General features: G+C 39.2%; 1 protein-coding gene across 3 annotated transcripts; it reads left to right on the forward strand.

Moving 5' to 3' along the window:
• The first annotated feature begins 774 nt into the window (after positions 1-774).
• On the forward strand, positions 775-18942 carry LOC121427800 (DNA repair protein REV1-like). Of its 3 annotated transcripts, none has more exons than XM_041624361.1 (15): positions 775-1020; positions 3932-4100; positions 4552-5616; positions 7306-7460; positions 7845-7964; positions 8618-8838; positions 10878-10979; positions 11274-11447; positions 11795-12199; positions 12579-12670; positions 13089-13263; positions 13815-14020; positions 14316-14629; positions 16720-16822; positions 18695-18942. In XM_041624361.1, the coding sequence occupies exons 1-15, from the start codon at positions 822-824 to the stop codon at positions 18810-18812; spliced, it is 3618 nt and encodes a 1205-aa protein (XP_041480295.1). In that variant the 5' UTR covers positions 775-821; the 3' UTR covers positions 18813-18942. The 3 variants fall into 3 exon arrangements, with proteins under 3 accessions (XP_041480295.1, XP_041480296.1, XP_041480298.1); XM_041624362.1 differs by having other exon boundaries at positions 13092-13263; XM_041624364.1 differs by having other exon boundaries at positions 13095-13263.
• The last annotated feature ends 1663 nt before the right edge of the window (positions 18943-20605 follow it).

Below are 20605 nucleotides of genomic sequence, written 5' to 3' on the forward strand. Positions count from 1 at the left end.
GATGGCGGTCTCCTGCGTTCATTTATTACATTATATGCATATGTTTACATTTATAAAAGATTAATTTATACTCACATCCTTATTTGTATTTATTATGTAATATGACCACATTGTTTATATTATGAATTATTTTGTATTTTGTAATTATAAATAATTTTGTATTGTGTTTTTGAACGCAGAAATAAATGCAAACAAACAAACAAATGGTGGTTCAGTGCAGGGGCCGCGGAACGGTTTTCAAAGTGGGGGGGGGGGGGCCGGCTGAGTGAGCCTAAAGTGGGGGGGGGCTGAAAAATCACAGCTATATGGTAATTTTTACGTTTTTGTACACGGGTTTGGAAAAAAGTGGGGGCTGAAGCCCCCCAGCCCCCCGGTTCCGCGGCCCCTGCAGTGGTCACAGAAAAGTTCTCAAAAAACAGCTCAATATAGAAATGATTCAACCATAGAGATACTAATAACGGATTCAACACATTTCATGATACAGGAAGACTCAACAAGCAGCTCTAATAGAGACGTGACGTAATAGCTGACTATGAAGTGCCCAAATATTATTTCCATGATACTTGCAAAGTATGATGAGAGTGTACAGAGAGATTATCTTCAGTTAAAGTATTACATTTTGAATAACTTTAAAATAAGATAAGTACAAAAAGTAGTGGATATATCTATAATTTAACTTCAGGAAATGTATTCAAATACTGTTGAAAAAAGGAAGATTGGCTTGTCATACATTGATTAAAGTTCATTTAATTTTCCGCGCGCAACATTAACAACATTATCAAAGAACTCGCGCTAGCAATCGAGGTGCATATTCTACCAAAATGCATTCAAGAGGGTCTTCAAAGAATAAGAATAGATCCAAGTCAGAAAATGAGAATCAAAGTCATGGAGATTACATGTCTGAGAAAATTCGAAAACTTGAGGAGCAGTTCCGAAGTGATGCACCAACAAATAAGGAGAAGTCAGGAACGTCGACGGCCATATTTCGCGGGGTCACCATCCATGTGAACGGTTACACAGGTATGTTCAGCCCGGAGGTTGGCCGAGGCTTGGATCCGTTGCGTTGGTTGCTGATCGCTCGAGCTCGCGCTCGCTTGCAGTTGCACTGCAGCTCTGAGCTGAGCGCAAGTGTATGCTTGTGCTTATGGTAACTAAATAGATCTAATGATAGATCCCAACGAGCTTGAGCTCATAATCATAGATCCGCTTAATTTTCACAACCATGACAACCGAATCTGAGTAGATCTAACGTTAACGTTTTATTTTAGTACTGAACTTGTATGGTAGTAAATCGTATTACCGAACACTTTTCATGAATTTGATCATATCAAACACATTATTCCAATAAAATTCACCAAACTTTCACCATAAATACACAAATACCTACAAAATATAAACATGCAGAAATTTTGCCGAAATTGTTTTTCATTTTTACGACATCAGCTTCCAATCGGACCCCTCTTCGCAAGTGAAATATTTTGGTCACTTGAAAAGGTATCGTATTACCGAACGTGTGTTTTCTATGGGAAAAGTTGGGAAAACAACAAAGTCACTGATGAGCTATTTTGACCATATTTTATTGCTTTGAGGATATAAAGACTTCGACATTGTGTTTTTGATAATTTTTCATCATTTTTCTATTTAAGTTCCCTTTGGAAGGAAGTTGCAAAGGTTTGAGCGTATTTGATTATTTTCTGACGCATATGATGCGCGCGTTCGGTAATACAAGGCCGGTCGGTAATACAATCACTCACTATACTGTAACGTTAGATCCAAATTCCAATGAAGACAAAACCAGTAGAGCCTAGTCCTAGAGGTGCTGGTCCAAAAATTGGGATTGTCCCAGAAAACAAGGATATCCTCAACCAAGACGAATCATGTCTTGATAAATTGAGACTGTCCTTGTTTATGGGGACGTTTTTTTTTCAATTCCCCCTACGGGACAAAGACAGCAATTACGGAAATTGAGAGTGCTAAAAATAGATTCAGTGACCTCAATTCCCCCCCCGGCCCAGTTCACCGTCTATTTTTCTTGACTTACCGTCTTCCAATAATCTTGTTATGAAACCTGATATGTTTACATTGACTAGCACACTTGATTGGTGTCGGCACTTGACAGGTGAATGAACTTTCCTAGATTTCTTGTGTGAAGAAAAACTTATAAACTGAGACACTCCCTGTAAACTGGGACGATCCCAATTTTCTGACCAGCGCCTCTACTGAAAACAGTCTGCATGCTGCCCATGCCATGGGCATGCCATGCCCATGGCCATTGCATCGTCCTGCCCATGACATGTCACATATGCACTTGGATTTGGAAATAATGACCTAAAATAATCTAAAATTAATCTTGTAAAAAATTAACTGTTTTAGTTTTACACAGGGTCAGGGCTATTGACAATTGAAGAAATACATGTTATCCGGGGTAATTAAACTGGCAGAAGCAACAATGGCAGAGGTATGCTAACTGGTACCCTCTAACAGTTAGGATAAAATGGCAAGGGCCGAAGGGGAAAAGAAGAGGCAAAATGCCAATGGCAAAGGTAAAAAAATTCTAAACATAAGAGAGGCTACTTTTATAAGAGAGGCTACTTTTATAAGAGAGGCTTAAAAATAGAGGCAAAAATGGCAAGAGGTAAAAATTAGTAGAGATAAAAATACTTAGTAAAAATAGCAGAGACAAAATTTGCAAAGGCAAAAATGGTACTGACAATACTAAAAATGGCAATGGCTGTAAGAATAGAGGCAAACATGGCTGAGGAAAAATTGGCAGAGGCAGAAATGGTAGAGGAGAGGAAAAATGGCAGATAATAATAGATAAGAGATCTTTCAAATTCATTTCTTAAGATCACTTTTACTTACCGGTACCATGTATTATCACTTCTTTTGGAAGTATATTCCACTTCCCAGCACCTTAAAATAAGAGACAATGGGGGCAGTAGACTGTGGCCTTTACTATTTCTTTTTTTACAAATGTTGTATAGAGATGAATATTTTGGGGTAATAATAGTATATGAACTGAAAGTTCAGTTTTACCTCAGAAAATCTAACTTCTGAAATTAAATGCCAAGTTCGAAATATATGGAAAGAATTCCACATGCACCTCCAACCAAAAATAAAAGATTGAGACTTCCAGTGCGTTGATTTCAGATTTTTCTACCCTTATTTACTGTTGCTTACCTTAGTTGGGACTCAAACTCACCTTTTTTTACCTGTAGTCAAGACCTTTCCCACTATGCTAGTGAGAAGCACTGATACCTGAAGGGGTATTTTAACGATTATCAGCCGAGAATTCATTTAGTCTAGACTCACAGACCCTTAACTGACTTAAACTGATGTCTATAGAGAACTACACGCACTGCTCAAAATATGACGGAATGAAGCCATATTTTGGTATGTATTTCCACTCCCCCATCATATATGTTCTATATTATGGCTATATATATTATTCTGAACCTTCTCCATGTTTTTATTTTCAAGTTTATTGGGGGTGCATATGGAACTCTTACCAAATTTATTTCAAAAACAAAGATCTGTTTGTGAGTTGTTAATACTCCGTTCTGTCTCTACCAACTTGCATGGAATCAATTGAAATACATGAACTAATTTGTGACTGGGATAGCAGGGTAGTTGAGTACAAAAAAGAAATAGATGTACATTGCACCAAAAACAAAAATACATACTCATTCTTTTTGTTAGATGACAATAAGTTACAAAATAAAAATGGCCAAACCAATTATTTCATTTTGCCTATTATGTCTGAAAACATGCACATAAGTTTTAACAAATGATTTTTGTTTTTTGTGTGTGTGTGTGTTTTTTGTACACGATTTGCCAGAGAATTTCAAGCTACAAATATTTCAACATTCAAGTGTATCTTTTATGTTACGGCACAGTGCGCTTTAATCTTCATTTTAATCTTTATGTGCAGATCCTTCGTCAGATGAACTGAAGCGACTGATGACAGTGCATGGTGGGATGTATCAGCACTACTACTCTGTATCAAGGGTCACACATATCATTGCAACGAACCTTCCCTATGCCAAGTTGAGGCAGTTGAAGAATGAGAAGATTGTCAAACCTAACTGGATAACAGACAGGTACGTCATTGAGCACTTCTCGTAGAAATCTAAATCAAATTGATGCCTCAATTGCAACCAATGTTGGATGATAGATGCACTTGAGGTTTATTCATGTTGGTATGCTTTCAGGGGTCACATTGGTAAAATCAATGGTCATTTCAGGTCAAACATAAACTTTACCCTGCAATCCCTGTTTTTGGCAAATAACTCTGTAACCGTCACTCCCTTTTCAACCAAACTTGAGGTCATGTGGCCCTCCTCATATTTAATTGGCTTCGTCATTCCGCGACAGATCTATATTTCATCATGACCTGTGGGTACATTTCTGTTGTGCTGGTACAGGTCCATGATATCTCTTGATATTTTCACAATAGCGTGAACCGCAATATCGCCAATGGCTTCTTATTACTTTGCGTTTGTTTAGTGATTGGAAACAAAATCATTTCACATGTTTTCTCTTTCTTTGCAGCATCAAGGCTGGTCGCTTGCTTCCTTCCTTGCCCTATGAACTGTACACAGACCGGTCTTCTCGTCAAAACCAAGCTGTTCTGACGTATTTCAAGGGACCAAAAGACAAATCCGGTGCTTCAAACGTTCCTTCGACAGCAACCAAAGCAGCTCAAGATGAAGAAGCAAGTGACAATGTTCCTCAAAAACAGGACACAGGTTCTGCTCTTTCTGAGGCAGACAAGAGTTTTGATACACCCGACACAAACACCCATGGAAAAGGCAGATCGATCGGCATGGCCACTGCAGGAGACTCTAACTTCCTGTCAGAGTTCTACAACAATTCTCGACTGCATCACATATCAACATGGGGAGCGGAGTGCAAGGCGTATGTTAATGAACTCCAAAGAAACGGGGATGCCACTTTTCCAGGAAAGCAGAGGCTCCTTGCCATCTTGAAAGAAAAGAGGCAAGGTCCAGCCGAGAAATGTGAGCTTGGAGCGGGTGGGACACAGGATGATGAAGAGCGAGAGTGGATTGAGGATTCCACGGTAGGTACCGAAGGAAGGGAAGGTCGGACTACAAGATCAAACAAGAAGGCTGCAAAAAAGGAGACTACGAGAAGGATTATGCACATTGACATGGACTGTTTCTTTGTATCCGTTGGTCTAATCAAACGGCCAGACCTTGTTGAAAAGCCTGTAGCCGTGACGCACTCAAAAGGACAGAGCGGCATGTCCGAGTACAGGCAGGAAATCAGTCAGTTTGAGCGGGAGTATTATGAAAAGAAGTATGGTTCTGATGCCTCACGCCAGAACCACAAGGAAGACCAGAGCAACTGTTCTGCAGACTCCGAAGGGACTGGTAAAGCAGGAGGGGCAGTGTCTTCGTCCAGTAGCAAACCTAAAGACACTTTCCACTCAATGGCTGATATTGCCTCTTGCAACTATGAAGCTAGGAAAGCTGGTGTAAAGAACGGTATGTCCATGGGGAGAGCTAAGTCGCTGTGCCCTGAACTCCAGACGATTCCGTACGACTTTGACGGCTATAAGAGGGTCTCGCAGAAGCTCTATGATATCGTAGCCAGGTGAGGAGTGACATTAAGTGCAGTTTCATTCCTTTGATTGTTTAATATTGACGATTGATTGTCATGAGAACTCTTTTTTAAAGATAAGGGTACACGTATCATCAACTCCTATAAAAGGGTATCATCAACTCCTATAACAGAGTTGCTAATTTTCCGGATTTTTCCGGAATTCCGGATTTTTTCCTTTGCTGAAAAATATTCCGGGAAAAAAAATCGATTGTCAAAGTGAAATCCGTAAAAATTTCCCCTCCAAATCTTGTCACGGAGTTCGCTACAGAGAGCGCAATTTCAATTTTGGATGGCCAATTTGCGCAGACGGAAAATTATTAGCGTTGTGCGCAGCATGAAGTTTAGCTGGTACTGTACTTGCACGGTACGCGCGAGCAATACATTGTAGCAGTTGCAAACGCCGCTCTATACCCTGCAGGGATACGGGTGTCAGCGCTATCCCAGTCGGGCGATCGCCCGGTAGAACCGCTCGAAGCACGGCCCGGTGTGGCTGCAATTGCCTGCTGCTGCGTGAGTGATTGGTTGTCTGCCGCGGGATTTCAGCTGAAAACCTATTTGCTACCATGAAATATGTGTTCTCTGGTGCGTATTCATCAATTCATATGTGTGAACCATCCATCATTTTGATAGAAATTGTGATTTATGGATTTTCAATAGTATAGGATTGTCTTGTTGATGAGTACAGTGAGTGAAAAAGGGCACCCCAGCTGCTACATATACCCGTCCCGAGACGCACCTATTGGCCGCAGCATATTAACCCGCAGCAGGTTAACCCGTACCGTAATGAGTACGGGTTACATGATTTTTTTTTTGAGCACCTTTCTTGCCTATGATATGAAGTTTATTATGTCATTAATTATTTGTTATGTACTACTGTAGATTAATTATTTCAGCCCTCTAAAGAATAAGAAAACGTTCCAGCTTCAGGGGGCTTCGCCCTTGACCCCGCCAGGGGCCCTGGGCGGGCCCCTGGACCCCCGGCCTGGGTTTTCAGGATTTTTTTGAGCTATCAGTTAGCATCTCTGCTATAACACGGGGAGGTTTTTTGTACCACTACAGTAATAATTAAGAAAATGGAAGATGAAAGTACAAATTTGAAAATTTCTGTACATGTAAGTCATAGGAATATAAAGAAGTCCACATTCATTTCTTTCACAGTTTAGTTCCAAACAATGCTTCAAAAGTTTGTCATTAATGACCTTCAAGGGAATCATATCATAGTTTTTGCCCAGGTTCAACATATGAATGACCTTTCTTTATAATTTTTTTTAAAGGTAAAGTCTGGTGTTGGTAAGAACAGAAATAAATTGACACAATGTGATAAAACTTAGACAGAATTATAAAAAAGCATAATACAAATAATATCTACCAAACAGTTTTTCAGGAATATGTATGATTACGGAGTAAAGAGCAAATGGAGATCTGAAGAATTGATAAAAATGCCTGTATTACTGTACTTGAGGTAACAAGTAATGTAATTTCAAGCAAGTCTGAATTATTTCAATTAACCTAATTGCTCTGAAAAAATATTCTGGCACATGATAAACACTGTAGGATTGCTTCCAACCATGTAGCTTTAAAAATTTAATTTTCTATACCAGAACCCAAACTTAACTTTAAACCAGCAATCCTAACTGTGCTTTTACATGTATGTAGTTTTTTTCCCTTGCTTCCTTGCAGCTACACACATGACATTGAGGCAGTAAGCTGTGATGAGATGTTTGTTGATATCTCCGGGATCTTGAAAGAGACTGGAGCCTCTCCCGATGACTTTACTCGGGTTCTTAGACAAGAGATCAAGGATGAAACACAGTGCAATGCCTCTGCTGGAATTGGTAGGCAAATTAATCATAGGTTAACATGAACATCAAGTTTTATTTTTTTGTGGGGGAGGGGTGGTCTGGAGAGGGGTACTGTATAAGTTACCGGATTATCAGCAAAATTTAAAAAAAAGTGATCATATTAATCTCGCTATGTTCAGTCAACAATCAAAAAAATGGAGGCGAAAATCATCTGATTTTAGCATTATCATACCGATCAAAGACTCTGAAAAGTGGTATGTAGTGACTGACAATATGAAAAGAATGAACTGGGTTTGACATATTCTGAGAGTAATTTGAAGAACTTCCGGCAAAGGTGTGTTTAGGATTCGGCAGCATGTTTACTGGCATGTATGTGGTAAGATAATAATGGTTTGTCAATTATTTCATTTCATTAAGCTTCCAGTATCCTTCTTGCCCGAATGTCCACCAGGGTGGCTAAACCGAATGGACAGTTCATCTTAGAATCTCATGCTGTTGATGACTTCATTAGGACCCAACCAGTCAAAGACTTACCAGGTATTGATTTGGACTTCTCTCTCTCTCTTCTTTTTTCTTTCCATTTCCTTACTACATGTTTCTATTTATCTTATCTTTACCTTTTTCCCCTTTATCATTATTCTCTTTCTTTTTTTGTCTTTCTTCATTTTCTTTGGTCTCTCTCTCTCTCTTTTGATTCATTTTTGTCTCACCTGCATAGCAGAGTGAGACTTTACACGCTGCTTTTCTGACGGCGACGGCGTCAACACCAAATCTTAACCAAAGGTTAAGTTTTTGAAATGACAACATAACTTAGAAAGTATATGGACCTAGTTCATGAAACTTGGCCATAAGGATAATCAAGTATTACTGAACATCCTGCCCGAGTTTAAAGTCACATGACCAAGGTCAAAGGTCATTTAAGGTCAATGAACTTTGGCCATGTTATAAAATGTGGATATAGGGGTAATCAAGTATCACTGACAAGTCTTTGGTCGGATGATCAAGGTCAAATGTCATTTATTGTCAATGAACATAGTTTTATGTCATTATATGAATTGTGTTTTTTGTGAATAATTATGATGCTTTGTTTATTGTTTATAATTATATAAACTTTCTAAATAAATTATCGTAGTATGCTTGAATTGAAGCTTTACTAGTAATGATTTGATTATTCCCTTGATGGTCAACAGGGGTTGGGAGGTCCACTACTCGCAAGATGGAAGCACTGGACATCAAAACCTGTGCTGACTTGCAGCAGCTGTCCATGGGGGCCATACAGAAAGAGTTTGGACAGAAGACCGGTCAGATGCTCTACGGATTCTGCCGAGGGCTGGACGATCGACCGATACGCCAGGAGCAGGAGAGGAAATCGGTTTCGGCGGAGGTGAACTATGGCATCAGATTTAAACAGGTATTAAAAGCAACATGTCTCACTTCTAGCCTAGAGGCTATGGTATTCTTGAATAGCCAAACTGTTATCATGGGAACACCAGGTTTCCGAAGGCAAAAGATTGTGTCATTGTTGAGAATATTTGATTCTGCAGATACCAGTCCAAGCGGTTTTGAAAATAAGGAATGTTATTATACTTCAGGAGGATTCGGTCTACTTCATTGATTACAAAAAATCAATTCCCCTCTCCCCCCAAAAAACGATGATGATAATAATAATGAAAATAATGATTATAATGACTGAATAGATAAATTTGTAAATGAAAAGATAGATCAGTGATGAATGAATGAATGAATGAATAAAAAGTATATAAATCAAAGAATTAAATAAAAAGATGAAATTAGAAAATACATAAATGGATGGATGGATGGAAGGAAAGAAGGAAGGATATTGGTGGATGAACGGACTTAATTAATAAATGGAAAAAATGAATGGAATTTTTAAAATCCAACAAGCCAAAAATCTCCTGTAAACCTTTGTCAGTGGAGCAACTTCACTCTTTCCCTTTCAATTAGGACCCAATAAAGCATTCTTTGGATTTTCTGCCACTTTATTATCTGAAGCAAATCAGGATGCAATTGCACCCTGTATCATGGCATCCTGCCTTTTGTGTTCATTCACAATAGCTTGAATTCCTGTTCACACGCATTGTCTTTGCTGTGGTAACATTGGTAAAGTTATCATTTTAGTCTAGAAAATCCTTTGTTCTTTGCGAAAGTGGGCTTTCAACAAAAAAAATCTTAATTCAAGCAGCAGGCAATCCTGTATTATTTTCCACATACCAAGCAAGGCACTCTATGCATTTTCTGCATTCTTGGGTTGTTTGACACCCAAGGCTAAAAACCAATTTAGTTAGAGCGTGTCTCTTTTATAATAGCTCTTAAAATGGGAGTTTTAAGAAATTCAGACAAAAGGTAGCAATGCACCCAAATATCTGCACAATGTGATGAATCTTTTCTTGTTTGGTAGCTTGAACGCCCCCAGCTTTGACTTGAAATGAATTGTAGTGATGTGAGTTTGGATGGATCACTCACATTAACCTCACCACAACGAATGTGCTGTGACCAGGGACTTCGGTCTTATGCGAGTCAAAGTACTGTATCACAGAATTGTGATACCGCCATTGGATAAGTGTGTGTAAGAATTGCATGCAATGATTATTGGAATGGCCTCCTGTGTAGATAGGGATATCCATGTCATCGGATCTTGTTGTTGCGTGGATAAAAGCTGGCAAATGCCATTTGTTCCTAAGGAAATGAATCGAGATGAGAGTTATCATTCTTCATTTGATCAGAAGTTTTCATCCAAGGAACACGGCTACAAGCCTACATCAAGGATCTGAAAGTAGAAGATTTTAGCTTTTATTCTCATCCTTCTTTGCATGATGAGCCAGGAGGCTCCTATAGAGTAAAAATCATTCACTAAAGTGCGCTTACTCTCCACGGAGTCAGGGACTCTGCCCATATCCTGGGGGTATCGGGTCAAAATTAAAATTTTCGCCCCCAAGCTTTCTACTTTCCCTGTAAAAGTTCTACCATAAATCATGTGAAGGGCTAGAACTTCATTTCCGACATTTATTCATACAGTAAGTTACGTCCCATCTTCTCAAAAAGAATTTTCTTTTCTTTTTTTATTTATATTGTTTTAAAAATGTTGGAAATGTACAAAACACAACAAAAAAATCAATTTTGAATGAATTTTTAGTAGGAACATTTGAAAATATATATTTATTCTTGACTTGAATCAGAGACTAAAAGAAACAAATCCAGAGTTACAACTGGAATCATTTCTATTATTTGATCATTATTTGTTTAAGTGCTGATTATGGCAAAGTTGCAGGTTAGGACCACAAAATAAAGTTGAGCCCTTTAAATCTGTGTTATGAGTGAATTGTGAAGTATATGAATATTCTGTGTACAATAATTCATTCTCTTTTTCTGTGATTATACATTATTTCAGACATTGTTGAATATTCTGTGTTGGTTTATCATTAATTGCAGGAGGCCGACTCTGAGAAGTTTATCACAGAGCTAGCAGCAGAGGTCCACAAGAGACTTACGGCTATCAAGATGCTTGCTCGGACTATCACTATCAAATTAAAGGTATTAGATCTCGCATTCATATCTTCCATTTTGTACTCATTCTTTTCATCTGTCTCTTTCTCATTCTCTCATCCCCAATCTTGAGAGCAATGTCTTTCTCCTGAACTTTTTCCCTTTTCGTCTCTTTTTTTGGGGGGGTATTGTTCTTGTTCTTTGTCAAGTCATGTGGCTGGAGAAAAATCATTTTCAGTTCCAGACAAATTCATCCAGTGATACAGTTCATGTGTGAGGAAATGTGTTCTCAAGTAATCCCTGCTTTATTTGTACCCCGTTCCCTGGTTGTGCCCCTTTCAGGTTCGCCATCCCGATGCACCGAAGGAAACTTCAAAGTTCATGGGTCACGGCATATGTGAGGACAAGGCTAGGTCCTGTACCCTTGGCCAAGCCACTGACGATCTCCAAGTACTGCAGAGGGAGAGCAAGAAACTCCTGAAGGAATTGCAGGTCCCAGCTGTGGACATGAGAGGGGTGAGTTGTAAAGACAGGAAATGTCTTTGAAGCTTGTATACTGTCTTGTCCTCGCCTTCCCCTTTAAAAAGAAAAATGAATATATAAATGCAACTTGTTTCAAATTCTCAGCTTTAGATATCATAGGGGTAAAATGCAGTACAAAGAAAATATTGTTCATTCTTGTTCACTGTCAGTTGCCACAATAGCAGTGCCTCTTTGCTGAACAGAAGCAAGAATTTCACAGATATTGTCAGTGAATGACAACATCCCATTGATGGGTAACCTCGTTGAAAATGGTTCTCAGGTTCAAGCTGTGGATACAAAAATATTCTTGCCATTTCTACCACTTGCTACGTTTTGTCCAGGTTGGTATTCAGTTGAGCAAGCTCAGCTCATCTACCCAAGCAGGAAGCCTGCCTAGTAAATCCATTGCCGCTTTCATGACGAAACCCAAGCCTGCTGACACCGCACCCGACCCTGATCCTCAGAGAGTCACCGATCAGTCAATCAGCCCTTCGGAAGCAGCTTCAGCTGCAGCTTCCACTCCATCGGGTTCCAAATCCAAAGTCAGGACCATGCTGAACTTTGTCTCCAAGCGGCCGGCAGACGCCGAAGCGGTTGCCGAGAAGGCGGATGCTGCAGAATCTCCTTCAAAGACACCACGGAAGAAGCGGAAATCGGTTCTCCCTCCCCTGCCGTTTATGCCTGGTCCTGCAGGGCCGAAGTCCAGTCACCTCTCAAATAATTTAGCGCTTCCATCCCCTTCTCAGGTATTGTAATTGATTTATATGGTTGACTTGGTGTTGCCTATGCTCAAAGGATGAAAAATGAATTGTACACTTATAACTAACATTTTGACAACATGAATAAGAATTGCTCTTCCAGCAAAGCTTAGTCTATAATTTTTGTTCTTTTTTCTATTTTGCGTATTTATTTAGAACATCACTGGTGACTTTTTGAGGTTTTCATTGTGGCGGGTCACATACTTAACTTGTACAAGGGTTTGATCTTTCTGTATGTGGTGCATTTGTTTTTATTGGGGGGTTCTCACTAGAGGTTTTTACATTTGTTACAGATCAAGATTGTGATATCTGTGCATATTTTTTATGATAATTTTATAATTTTCCATGTTTGTTGTTTCCTCAACAGATCGATATGTCAGTACTACAAGAACTTCCAAAAGACATACAGGAGCAGATCCTGGAGAGCTACAAGGGACAGAAACCAAGTCATTCTGCAAGGTAGGTTTTAGTGTTTTCTGAATCACCCCCCATTATGATAAAATAGATTTGTATATGGTGCAACATATCCGCTCTTAACCCTAATTTTTTTGGGAGGTCATATGGCCATGGGGGGGAGGGCTTCGGAGACTTGAAATTTAAGTTGGTGAGCAGCACGGTCAAAATAAATTGCACAGCGAAAATATTTTGTGAATCATTGAGGGGGGCCATGGTCCCCCCTCCCAGCCTAGATAGGGTTAAGAGTGCTGAAGGCGCAATGAATGACAGAAGACACAAATATGTATCCACCAAGAAATGAAAGACAAGGAGGCAAGGACAATTCAGAGAGCTGTTCGTAAGGGAACAGATTTATGAAATAGATTTCAGATAACCATTTGATAATATGCAGTAATTGAAAACTGATGATCATGTTTTGTAGCAGCAGAGATGCATCTGAACCAAGCACTTCATCTGGCATCACAGATTCGAGCAGGTGGGACCAAGGTGTGATCGGGTCTGTGCCTCCGCATATCTTGGAAGAACTGATCCAGGATGATCCCAACCAGGGAATGTCGTCACTGGGTGTGGTCGAAGCTCTTCCATCATTCTCTCAGGTAAGTTTCTAAGCCCACTGATCATATCAACATGGTCCCATCTTACAAAGAGTTGCTATTGATCCGATCAACAACAGCTATGGAAAGCCAGCAAGGTCAATTTCTGAAATGCATATTCAAATATTTCTTCCCCTTCATCCAAGTGGTTTATGGTACACCTGAAAATCCTAAAAAGGACGAAGAAAAGTAGATACAGGTAGAAGTGAAACAGAGAAGCTAAGAAGTGGAGGTTTAATAGAAATTAAAGCATCTTCAGGAAACAAGTGTCGCCCTTGAAAGGACTGTTAACCAGAAAGAGTTGAGAAGCGTTAGTATTCGGGAGAGATGAGAGGAGGCTGGCTTGGGTTGGAGAGTTGAGAGAAGACTGGCTTAAGTCAGCAAATGGAATTGTAGAGCAGGAGAGAACACTTGACATTTCAAGCAGGTTGACTCTCAGTCTTCAAGAATCTTAAATCCTTTCTAGGACTATCCACATGGTGTACCTTTAAACCCTTCTAAGAGTGTCCATACTGCCATGCAAACCTTCAAACATGAAATATCTCTTCGTTCAGATTGATCCGTCATGTCTCGAGGCTCTCCCTGCCGATCTTCAAGAGGAGCTTAGATCAGCTTATCGTGGGAAGCAGGCAACTGGTCAGCCTGAACCAGAGCCAGAGAGAGAAGTCAGGAAGATAGAGACTAGATCCCAGAACAGATCACCGGCCAAACCCAGCCCAGCCAAGAGCCCTTTCAAGATCAGGAAAAGAGGAAGGCCAAAGTAAGAGATTTCTAGCATTTTGAGTCTTTTTTCATGCGAAAAAAAAATACCCTAGATAAATCCTGAAATTGCTTCCACTAATATAGTTGTGATCAATTTTTGCTTGTTGCAAGTTAAGAGGTGGACTTGTCTGTTTTATATGACATGTTTTGTAGATTTTGTACACGAGAGATAGTGGGGATCAGGGTCATGAAGCAGAAGAATAAAATGTCCTGAATGTTAGAGAATTTATTTTTCATGTGACAGTCTTGGCAAAACTCTGTAATAAACGATGTACTGTACTTCAAACTTTCAGGAAAGGAAGTCCTTTTGGTAAAGCTAACAACCCCAAGCGACCTCGGTGGCAGATGGACATACAACAGATGATAACTCGAAACCAGACTCCGCCCAAGCCATCAGCCGGAGGTCAGCGACAGGAGGCAATGTCGCCTAGCAACAGCGGTCCTCAGCCTCAAAGGAATGAAGAGAGGAATCTCAAAGAAGATGAGAATAGGACGGAGGAGGACAAAGTGGAGAGAAGTGTTGAAGATTCGGAAGTCAATCTTTGTGGTGCCGTGGAATTATGGGATGTGAAAGTACTTCTAAAGGAATGGATAGCATCAACCAACGGTGAGTGACAGAAAGTTTTTTCTTGATCAAATAAAAAGGTGAGAATATGACGAAAGAGGATGAGGGGATAAGTTTTGAGTATACAGAAGTCAGTCTTTGTGGGGATGTGGAGCTATGGGATGCTGAAGTTCTTTTGCAGGAATGGATAGTATCAACCAATGGTAGGTGATGGAAAGTTGTTTCTTGATCAAATAAGGAGATGAGAATTTGACGAAAGGGGAAGAGGAGAGAAGTGTGAGTGAGAAGAATTGGAAGGCTGGGGTTGTGGGGTTATGGGATGTACTAACTAATACAGGAATAGCAGAGATGCCAACCCTCCCGATTTCATCGGGAGGCTCCCGAAAATTCATCCCAACTCCCGCCCTTACGATTACCATCCTTATCCTCCCGAAATTACGATTTTTTTGCATTGATCAAATTGGATTGGAAGGACATGTATCGTCTGCTAACTTTAGCATGTAGTAACTCCATTACGTTCGCTGCTACTAAATTCTGTGTGAAAAGTAGACAAATAAGGAGCAGCGAAAAGCTGGTGCATGTGATATGCCCAACGGGAATCCACTGTGCACCAGGCCGGTAGGCCCGGCTAGCTTCGCGAGGCGTGTGCGCTCGCGGCCACTAGATTTGTCGAGTCGTGCGGTGGAATATCGGTGTGTGATTTCGGCGTATTGATGGGTTGATATTGACACGAAATGGCGGAAAATCAACAAAAGAAGACCAAGAAATGGTCTCAGAAGTATAAGACTGAATACAGTCTCCAGTACCTGTGTGTTCGGAAGTCGGAAAGAGGAATTTACCATGCATTTTGCGCAATTTGCAGCGTGGACATTTCAGTTTAGCAGGGAGGTCGTGATGATAATTTGGAAGCACTTTCGTTCGGGAGCAAACGGCATAGGCCTACGGACATTGCGATGACAAGATCTTCGAGCTCCACTAGTACCCTGTTGTCTTTATTTCACCAAGCAAGGGACCAGCGCTGAGCTTTTCTTTACTGGATTTATAGTGGAACATAACCTGCCTATAGCCGATAGTGATAATTCATCCTTATTATTTTGGTGAACAGGTACTTCTTTTGTCCCCTCATTTTTTTTATTTACATGTGAAAATGCATATTTGATATTTTTAATGTTAAAAAGTGGGAACAATGTTTATTTCAAAACATGTGAAATGCCCCAAAATAAGGGTCAGATTGCACCAGAGAGCATCTAGAAACCCAGAGCTTCCAGGGCCCTAAGGCGGGCCCTGGACCCCGGCCGCAAGGGTCGAGCGCTCTGCGCTCGAGATGTGCGCTATGCGCACATAATTTGGTGGCGGTTGCAAATCCTCCCTAATTCTGATTTCCAAAAGTTGGCATCTCTGGAATAGATATCATCAACCAACGGTAAGTGACAGAAAGTTTTTTTTTTTATCAAATAAAAAGGTGAAAATACTGTATTACGAAAGAGGATGAGGGGATAAGTTTTGAGTATACAGAAGTCAGTCTTTGTGGGGATGTGGAGCTATGGGATGTTTAAGTACTTTTGCAGGAATGGATATTTATCAACCAATGGTAATTGATAGAAAATTGTTTCTTGATCAAATAAGAGCTGTGTTGTTTCTTGTGGAATGTTGAAGATGAGATCTGAGAGGAATTTTCATCCCTCTTGTGAGGCAGCAACACAATTTTAGCCAGGGCCCAGTTGCATAAAGCTACCATTATAGTAACCTTGCTATCCAATGGGAACTCCCATGGTAACAATGCTAAGCAGCCAATCAGAATCAAGGATTTCAGGGAAGCTACCATTGGATGGCAAAGTTTAACTTGGGCCTCAGGAATGATCCTCCCAAGTTTTTACCCTCCCCTCTCCACAAAAACTAAAGTGATGAATGAAGAAAAGAGCTATTATTGATAATAATAGACATTTATATAGCGCCATCTATCTAGAAATATTCTATTCTGAGGCACGTTGTTATTATTAATATTATTACCCGGGCTTTAGCTCGAGCTGCTGGGATTCGAACCCATGACCCTCTGTTTCAAAATCAGAAGACTAATCCACTTAGCCACAATGCTCCACATTGATGCACTTTCTTTCTTTTTTTTATGATAGATCCAGTCGATGAAGATATAGGATTCATAGTTCAGTATTTGAGAGAGCTGATCTTGGACAGGAACCTTGAAATGGTTGACCATGTCATGAGAAGTCTCATTAGGTAAGAAATATATTGTTCATTGAAAGATCATTGTAGAAAGACTAATTGTTAATCATTTGTTTTATTTTTTTCTATTGTCAAGGCAGCTTTATCAAGAACAGTCGACATTCATTGATCATTTTCTTTATTGAAAGCGCTTGGGTTTTGTATGCTGAATTGTAATATTGCACGCTGAGGGTGATAATGATATGTTAAAGAAGAAAATTATGAAAGAAGGATGAAAGGGGATAGAATAAGAAAGAGGAGGATGGAAAAAGAAGAAAAAAGTGGAGGATGTGGGAAGAACAAAAGGAGAAAGATGAAAGAAAGAAAGAATAAAAAGGAATGAAGGGGAAGAAAAAGAATATATAGTCTTTAGAGAAAAGATGGAAATAAAAACAATAAATGGAAGAAAAATGAAGAGGGAATGAGAAAAAAACAATTAGGAAAGGAGGGAAGAAAAGAAAGAGAGGAAGGAAAGAGGGGCATAAACAAAACAAAGGAGGAACGAAGAAGAAAAGTTAGGAGAAGTACAATGAGAAAAAAGACAAATAAGGGGAAGGAGTAAGCAGACAAAGAGAGAAAATTCTAATTCTTTTTCATATACAGAGTAAAGAAATTTTTTTTAAAGAGTGAGAGAGACGAACAGTTAACAAGAGATTGATTAGAACATGTGCAGGGAGGAGGTGGTCGGGAAATGAAAGAATTGTTTTGAATTGAATATTTCTTGAATAACAATGTCACTTATTATGCTTTAAAAAAAATCATGTCAATCAATACAAATTTGAAATCGTGTGATTTGTTTCAGGCAAGAAATAAATAGTGGAAGAAACTGTGACAAAGAGAGAGTGGGAAAACGAGACAAAAATAGCAAGCTGATATGTCTATAAAACAAGATGGGATGAGAGAGAAGGAAAGAAAAGAGCATGACAATGACTAATTAAATGAGGACAAGTGGGAGAGAGAGAATGAGAGTGGGAAATGGAGGCTTGGGAAAGAACCGAGGCACTTATCTACTTCAATTGATGGTGAAACACAAGACACCAATATTATGGGAAATTTTGAAGACGACCTGGTCTATTTCCTGTTACTCTGTCTTGTCCCCTTGGGGTGTAGCAAAACAAAGCAGAGTGCAATAATGGCAGTGCTTAAAGACGAGAGACCCGTGACGACCAAATGTCACTTTCGCCCTCGAGCAGGAAAACCAGTTGTGTTTCATGTAGCTATATGATTCTGTCTGCCTGTGTTTGAGTGGTCTGGTGATATTAATTTTCCAATATATTTTGGGCAGTGAAATCAGAGATTGAGTTATTCTAAAGCCATTATGAAATTAAATTTAGGGTCAGTAGAGCTGCATTTAGAAAGGTAGGTGACTTGAGATTTTTTTTTAATAAATCTGTTCTTCCCCTCCATCTTATTGCTCCTCACACATGGGTTGAATCTCCTATCAATTGATTTAAGTGTATTATTTGGTGCCAATCGATGATGATAAAGGGAAACTGCAAGAGTGATATTTTTTTGCCATGACTATGTTTTTGAACATCATTCACCAGTGTATAGACCCTACACACATGATATCCCATGGCCTAAGAGACCAAAGCGCACCCTCACTCAGACGACAAGTGAGGTTGCTAGAGGATATTCATTCACATGCGATCATGTGTGATTTTGATAGAGTTCAGACTTTGCATGGTGATGTTTTTTACATATATTTCATATATATTACACAAAGTTCCTGTACTCTTTGTTATATACATCACTATGAAAAAAAAAATAAGAATATGATTGTATGCTCATATTGATTTGTATCTATGTATTGTAAGGAAAGTATCAATAAAAATATCATTGAAATTATGATAAAGATCAAGTTGTTCATTTGCTTATCCATTTCAGATCGGTGAAACGGCAAGGATCTGGCCCTTGGCTGGAGGCAGTCGAAGTGGTGGTATCTCGGATACAGCACACAATGGGTCAAATATACAACGTCCGTCTCAAGATTGCCCCATCATGAAACGTCCTGTCATAGAAAGGGCTTGGACCTACATGTACTTCAACTTTACTAGAATTCCAGTCCTGGTAAGCTTTTCTTTCGATGAAACACGATGCTACTTCAGGTCAAGTAAATTCCACTATTAGGCTTTGTAAGCTTGAAGACCTCCGCACACCTTACAACTGTAACAGCTGCAGTAGCATTGTTGAACCTGGATCTGGCCCTTGGCTGGAGGCAGTCGACGTGGTGGTATCTCGGATACAGCACACATTGGGTCAAATATACAACGTCCGTCTCAAGATTGCCCCATCATGAAACGTCCTGTCATAGAAAGAACTTGGACCTACCTCAACTTGGCGAGAATTCCGGTCCTGGTAAGCTTTTCTTTCGATGAAACACGATGCTACTTCAGGTCAAGTAAATTCCACTATTAGGCTTTGTAAGCCTAAAGACCACCGCACGCCTTACAACTGTAACAGCTACAGTAGCATTGTTTAACTCATTTATTTTCACTTAAAAACAAATAATTTACCAATAAACATATAGTTTATATATCGGTAATAAACGTTGCAGGTTCAACAAAAGTTTGAAATAATGGTCACAGGAAGGCCATTGTTATTGTGTGTTTTCAAAGGCAATAAAAATAATGTCTTGCCAGTGATTTTTTTTTCAACTATACTGAATTCATGGGATGGTGTATTTGATGGTTGTGATACTAAACAGAGCAGTACTGCAAACTTGTTGAATATTTTATGAGATGCTAGATGTCTGTATTTTTGCAGAATTTTTTCTCTTTATTTTTTTTCAAAGCATAGAAAATAAGTGTTAGTGCTATTCCATCAAACACCAATTGAACATGTATCTTCAGTTCGTATTTGGAATTAATAAAATTCTTTTTGTTGTCTCTACGCCTACCAACTTTTAAGGGGTGGTCCGGGCTGAAAATATGTATATATAAATAGAGTAGAATTCACAGAGTAAAATACTGAAATTTCATCAAAATTTGATAATAAATAACAAAGTTGTCGAATTTTAAAGCCCACCTATTGAAAATTCACGAAGACCAGAATAATGCAAATCTTTAAAATTCACATTTTTTTTATATAAACTTTGTTATCGTTATCTGATTTTGATCAAATTTTCTGAATTTTACTTTATTTATTGAGATATTGATATCTCCAGCCTGGACCATCCTTTTAATATTCTTTCCAATAAAATCCGATACAAGGGACATTTGATATAGCACCTTTTCCTTTCTGTTACAAAGCACTACGCGCATACTACTCCATGTTTGGGCCACTAAAACAATAAATGAACACCTCAGAATGATGAGTGTGATCCATGCAACACTATGGGATGATAAGGACCAACTTATTGATAAAAGGAAGAAAATATACCAAGCGACTTGGAGGTTGCGTGAAAGTCTTTATTCCACCACGGCCAAGAGGCCAATGCAAGGGGGTGCGCTTACACTTTGCACATTCAGCATAAAAATCATCATTACAATGATTAAAACTACAAACTGGCGCAATCCATTCTGTCTGATTCTGACCCTTGACCTGATTTCTTTTTGATGAGTTTATTATAGATTTGATTTTATTTTATTGATTTCCGTTTCACAACATAAGAATGATGAATATAACATGACAAGGTCAAAAATACTGCAAAACATAATAATATATATATAACATAATCTTAGACTTAAGGAATATATCAAGCTGCAGTTGAGCATGAAGAAAAATTACATGTGAGAGGATGACTCGGATCATTCCTGGTGGTTGTTTCATAAAGCTCTTCGTAATGTTACGCTCAAC

Source organism: Lytechinus variegatus, chromosome 14 (genome assembly GCF_018143015.1).
Source record: "Lytechinus variegatus isolate NC3 chromosome 14, Lvar_3.0, whole genome shotgun sequence".
Classification (NCBI taxonomy): domain Eukaryota; kingdom Metazoa; phylum Echinodermata; class Echinoidea; order Temnopleuroida; family Toxopneustidae; genus Lytechinus; species Lytechinus variegatus.

What these genes read in the sequence shown, in the direction of transcription:
- LOC121427800 (XM_041624361.1), top strand. Translation starts at nt 822, where the DNA reads ATGCATTCAAGAGGGTCTTCAAAGAATAAGAATAGATCCAAGTCAGAA. An exon ending in ATGGATAGCATCAACCAACG is followed by an intron (nt 14,630 to 16,719) that starts GTGAGTGACAGA and finishes TTTTTATGATAG; the next exon opens with ATCCAGTCGATGAAGATATA. An exon ending in GTCATGAGAAGTCTCATTAG is followed by an intron (nt 16,823 to 18,694) that starts GTAAGAAATATA and finishes TATCCATTTCAG; the next exon opens with ATCGGTGAAACGGCAAGGAT.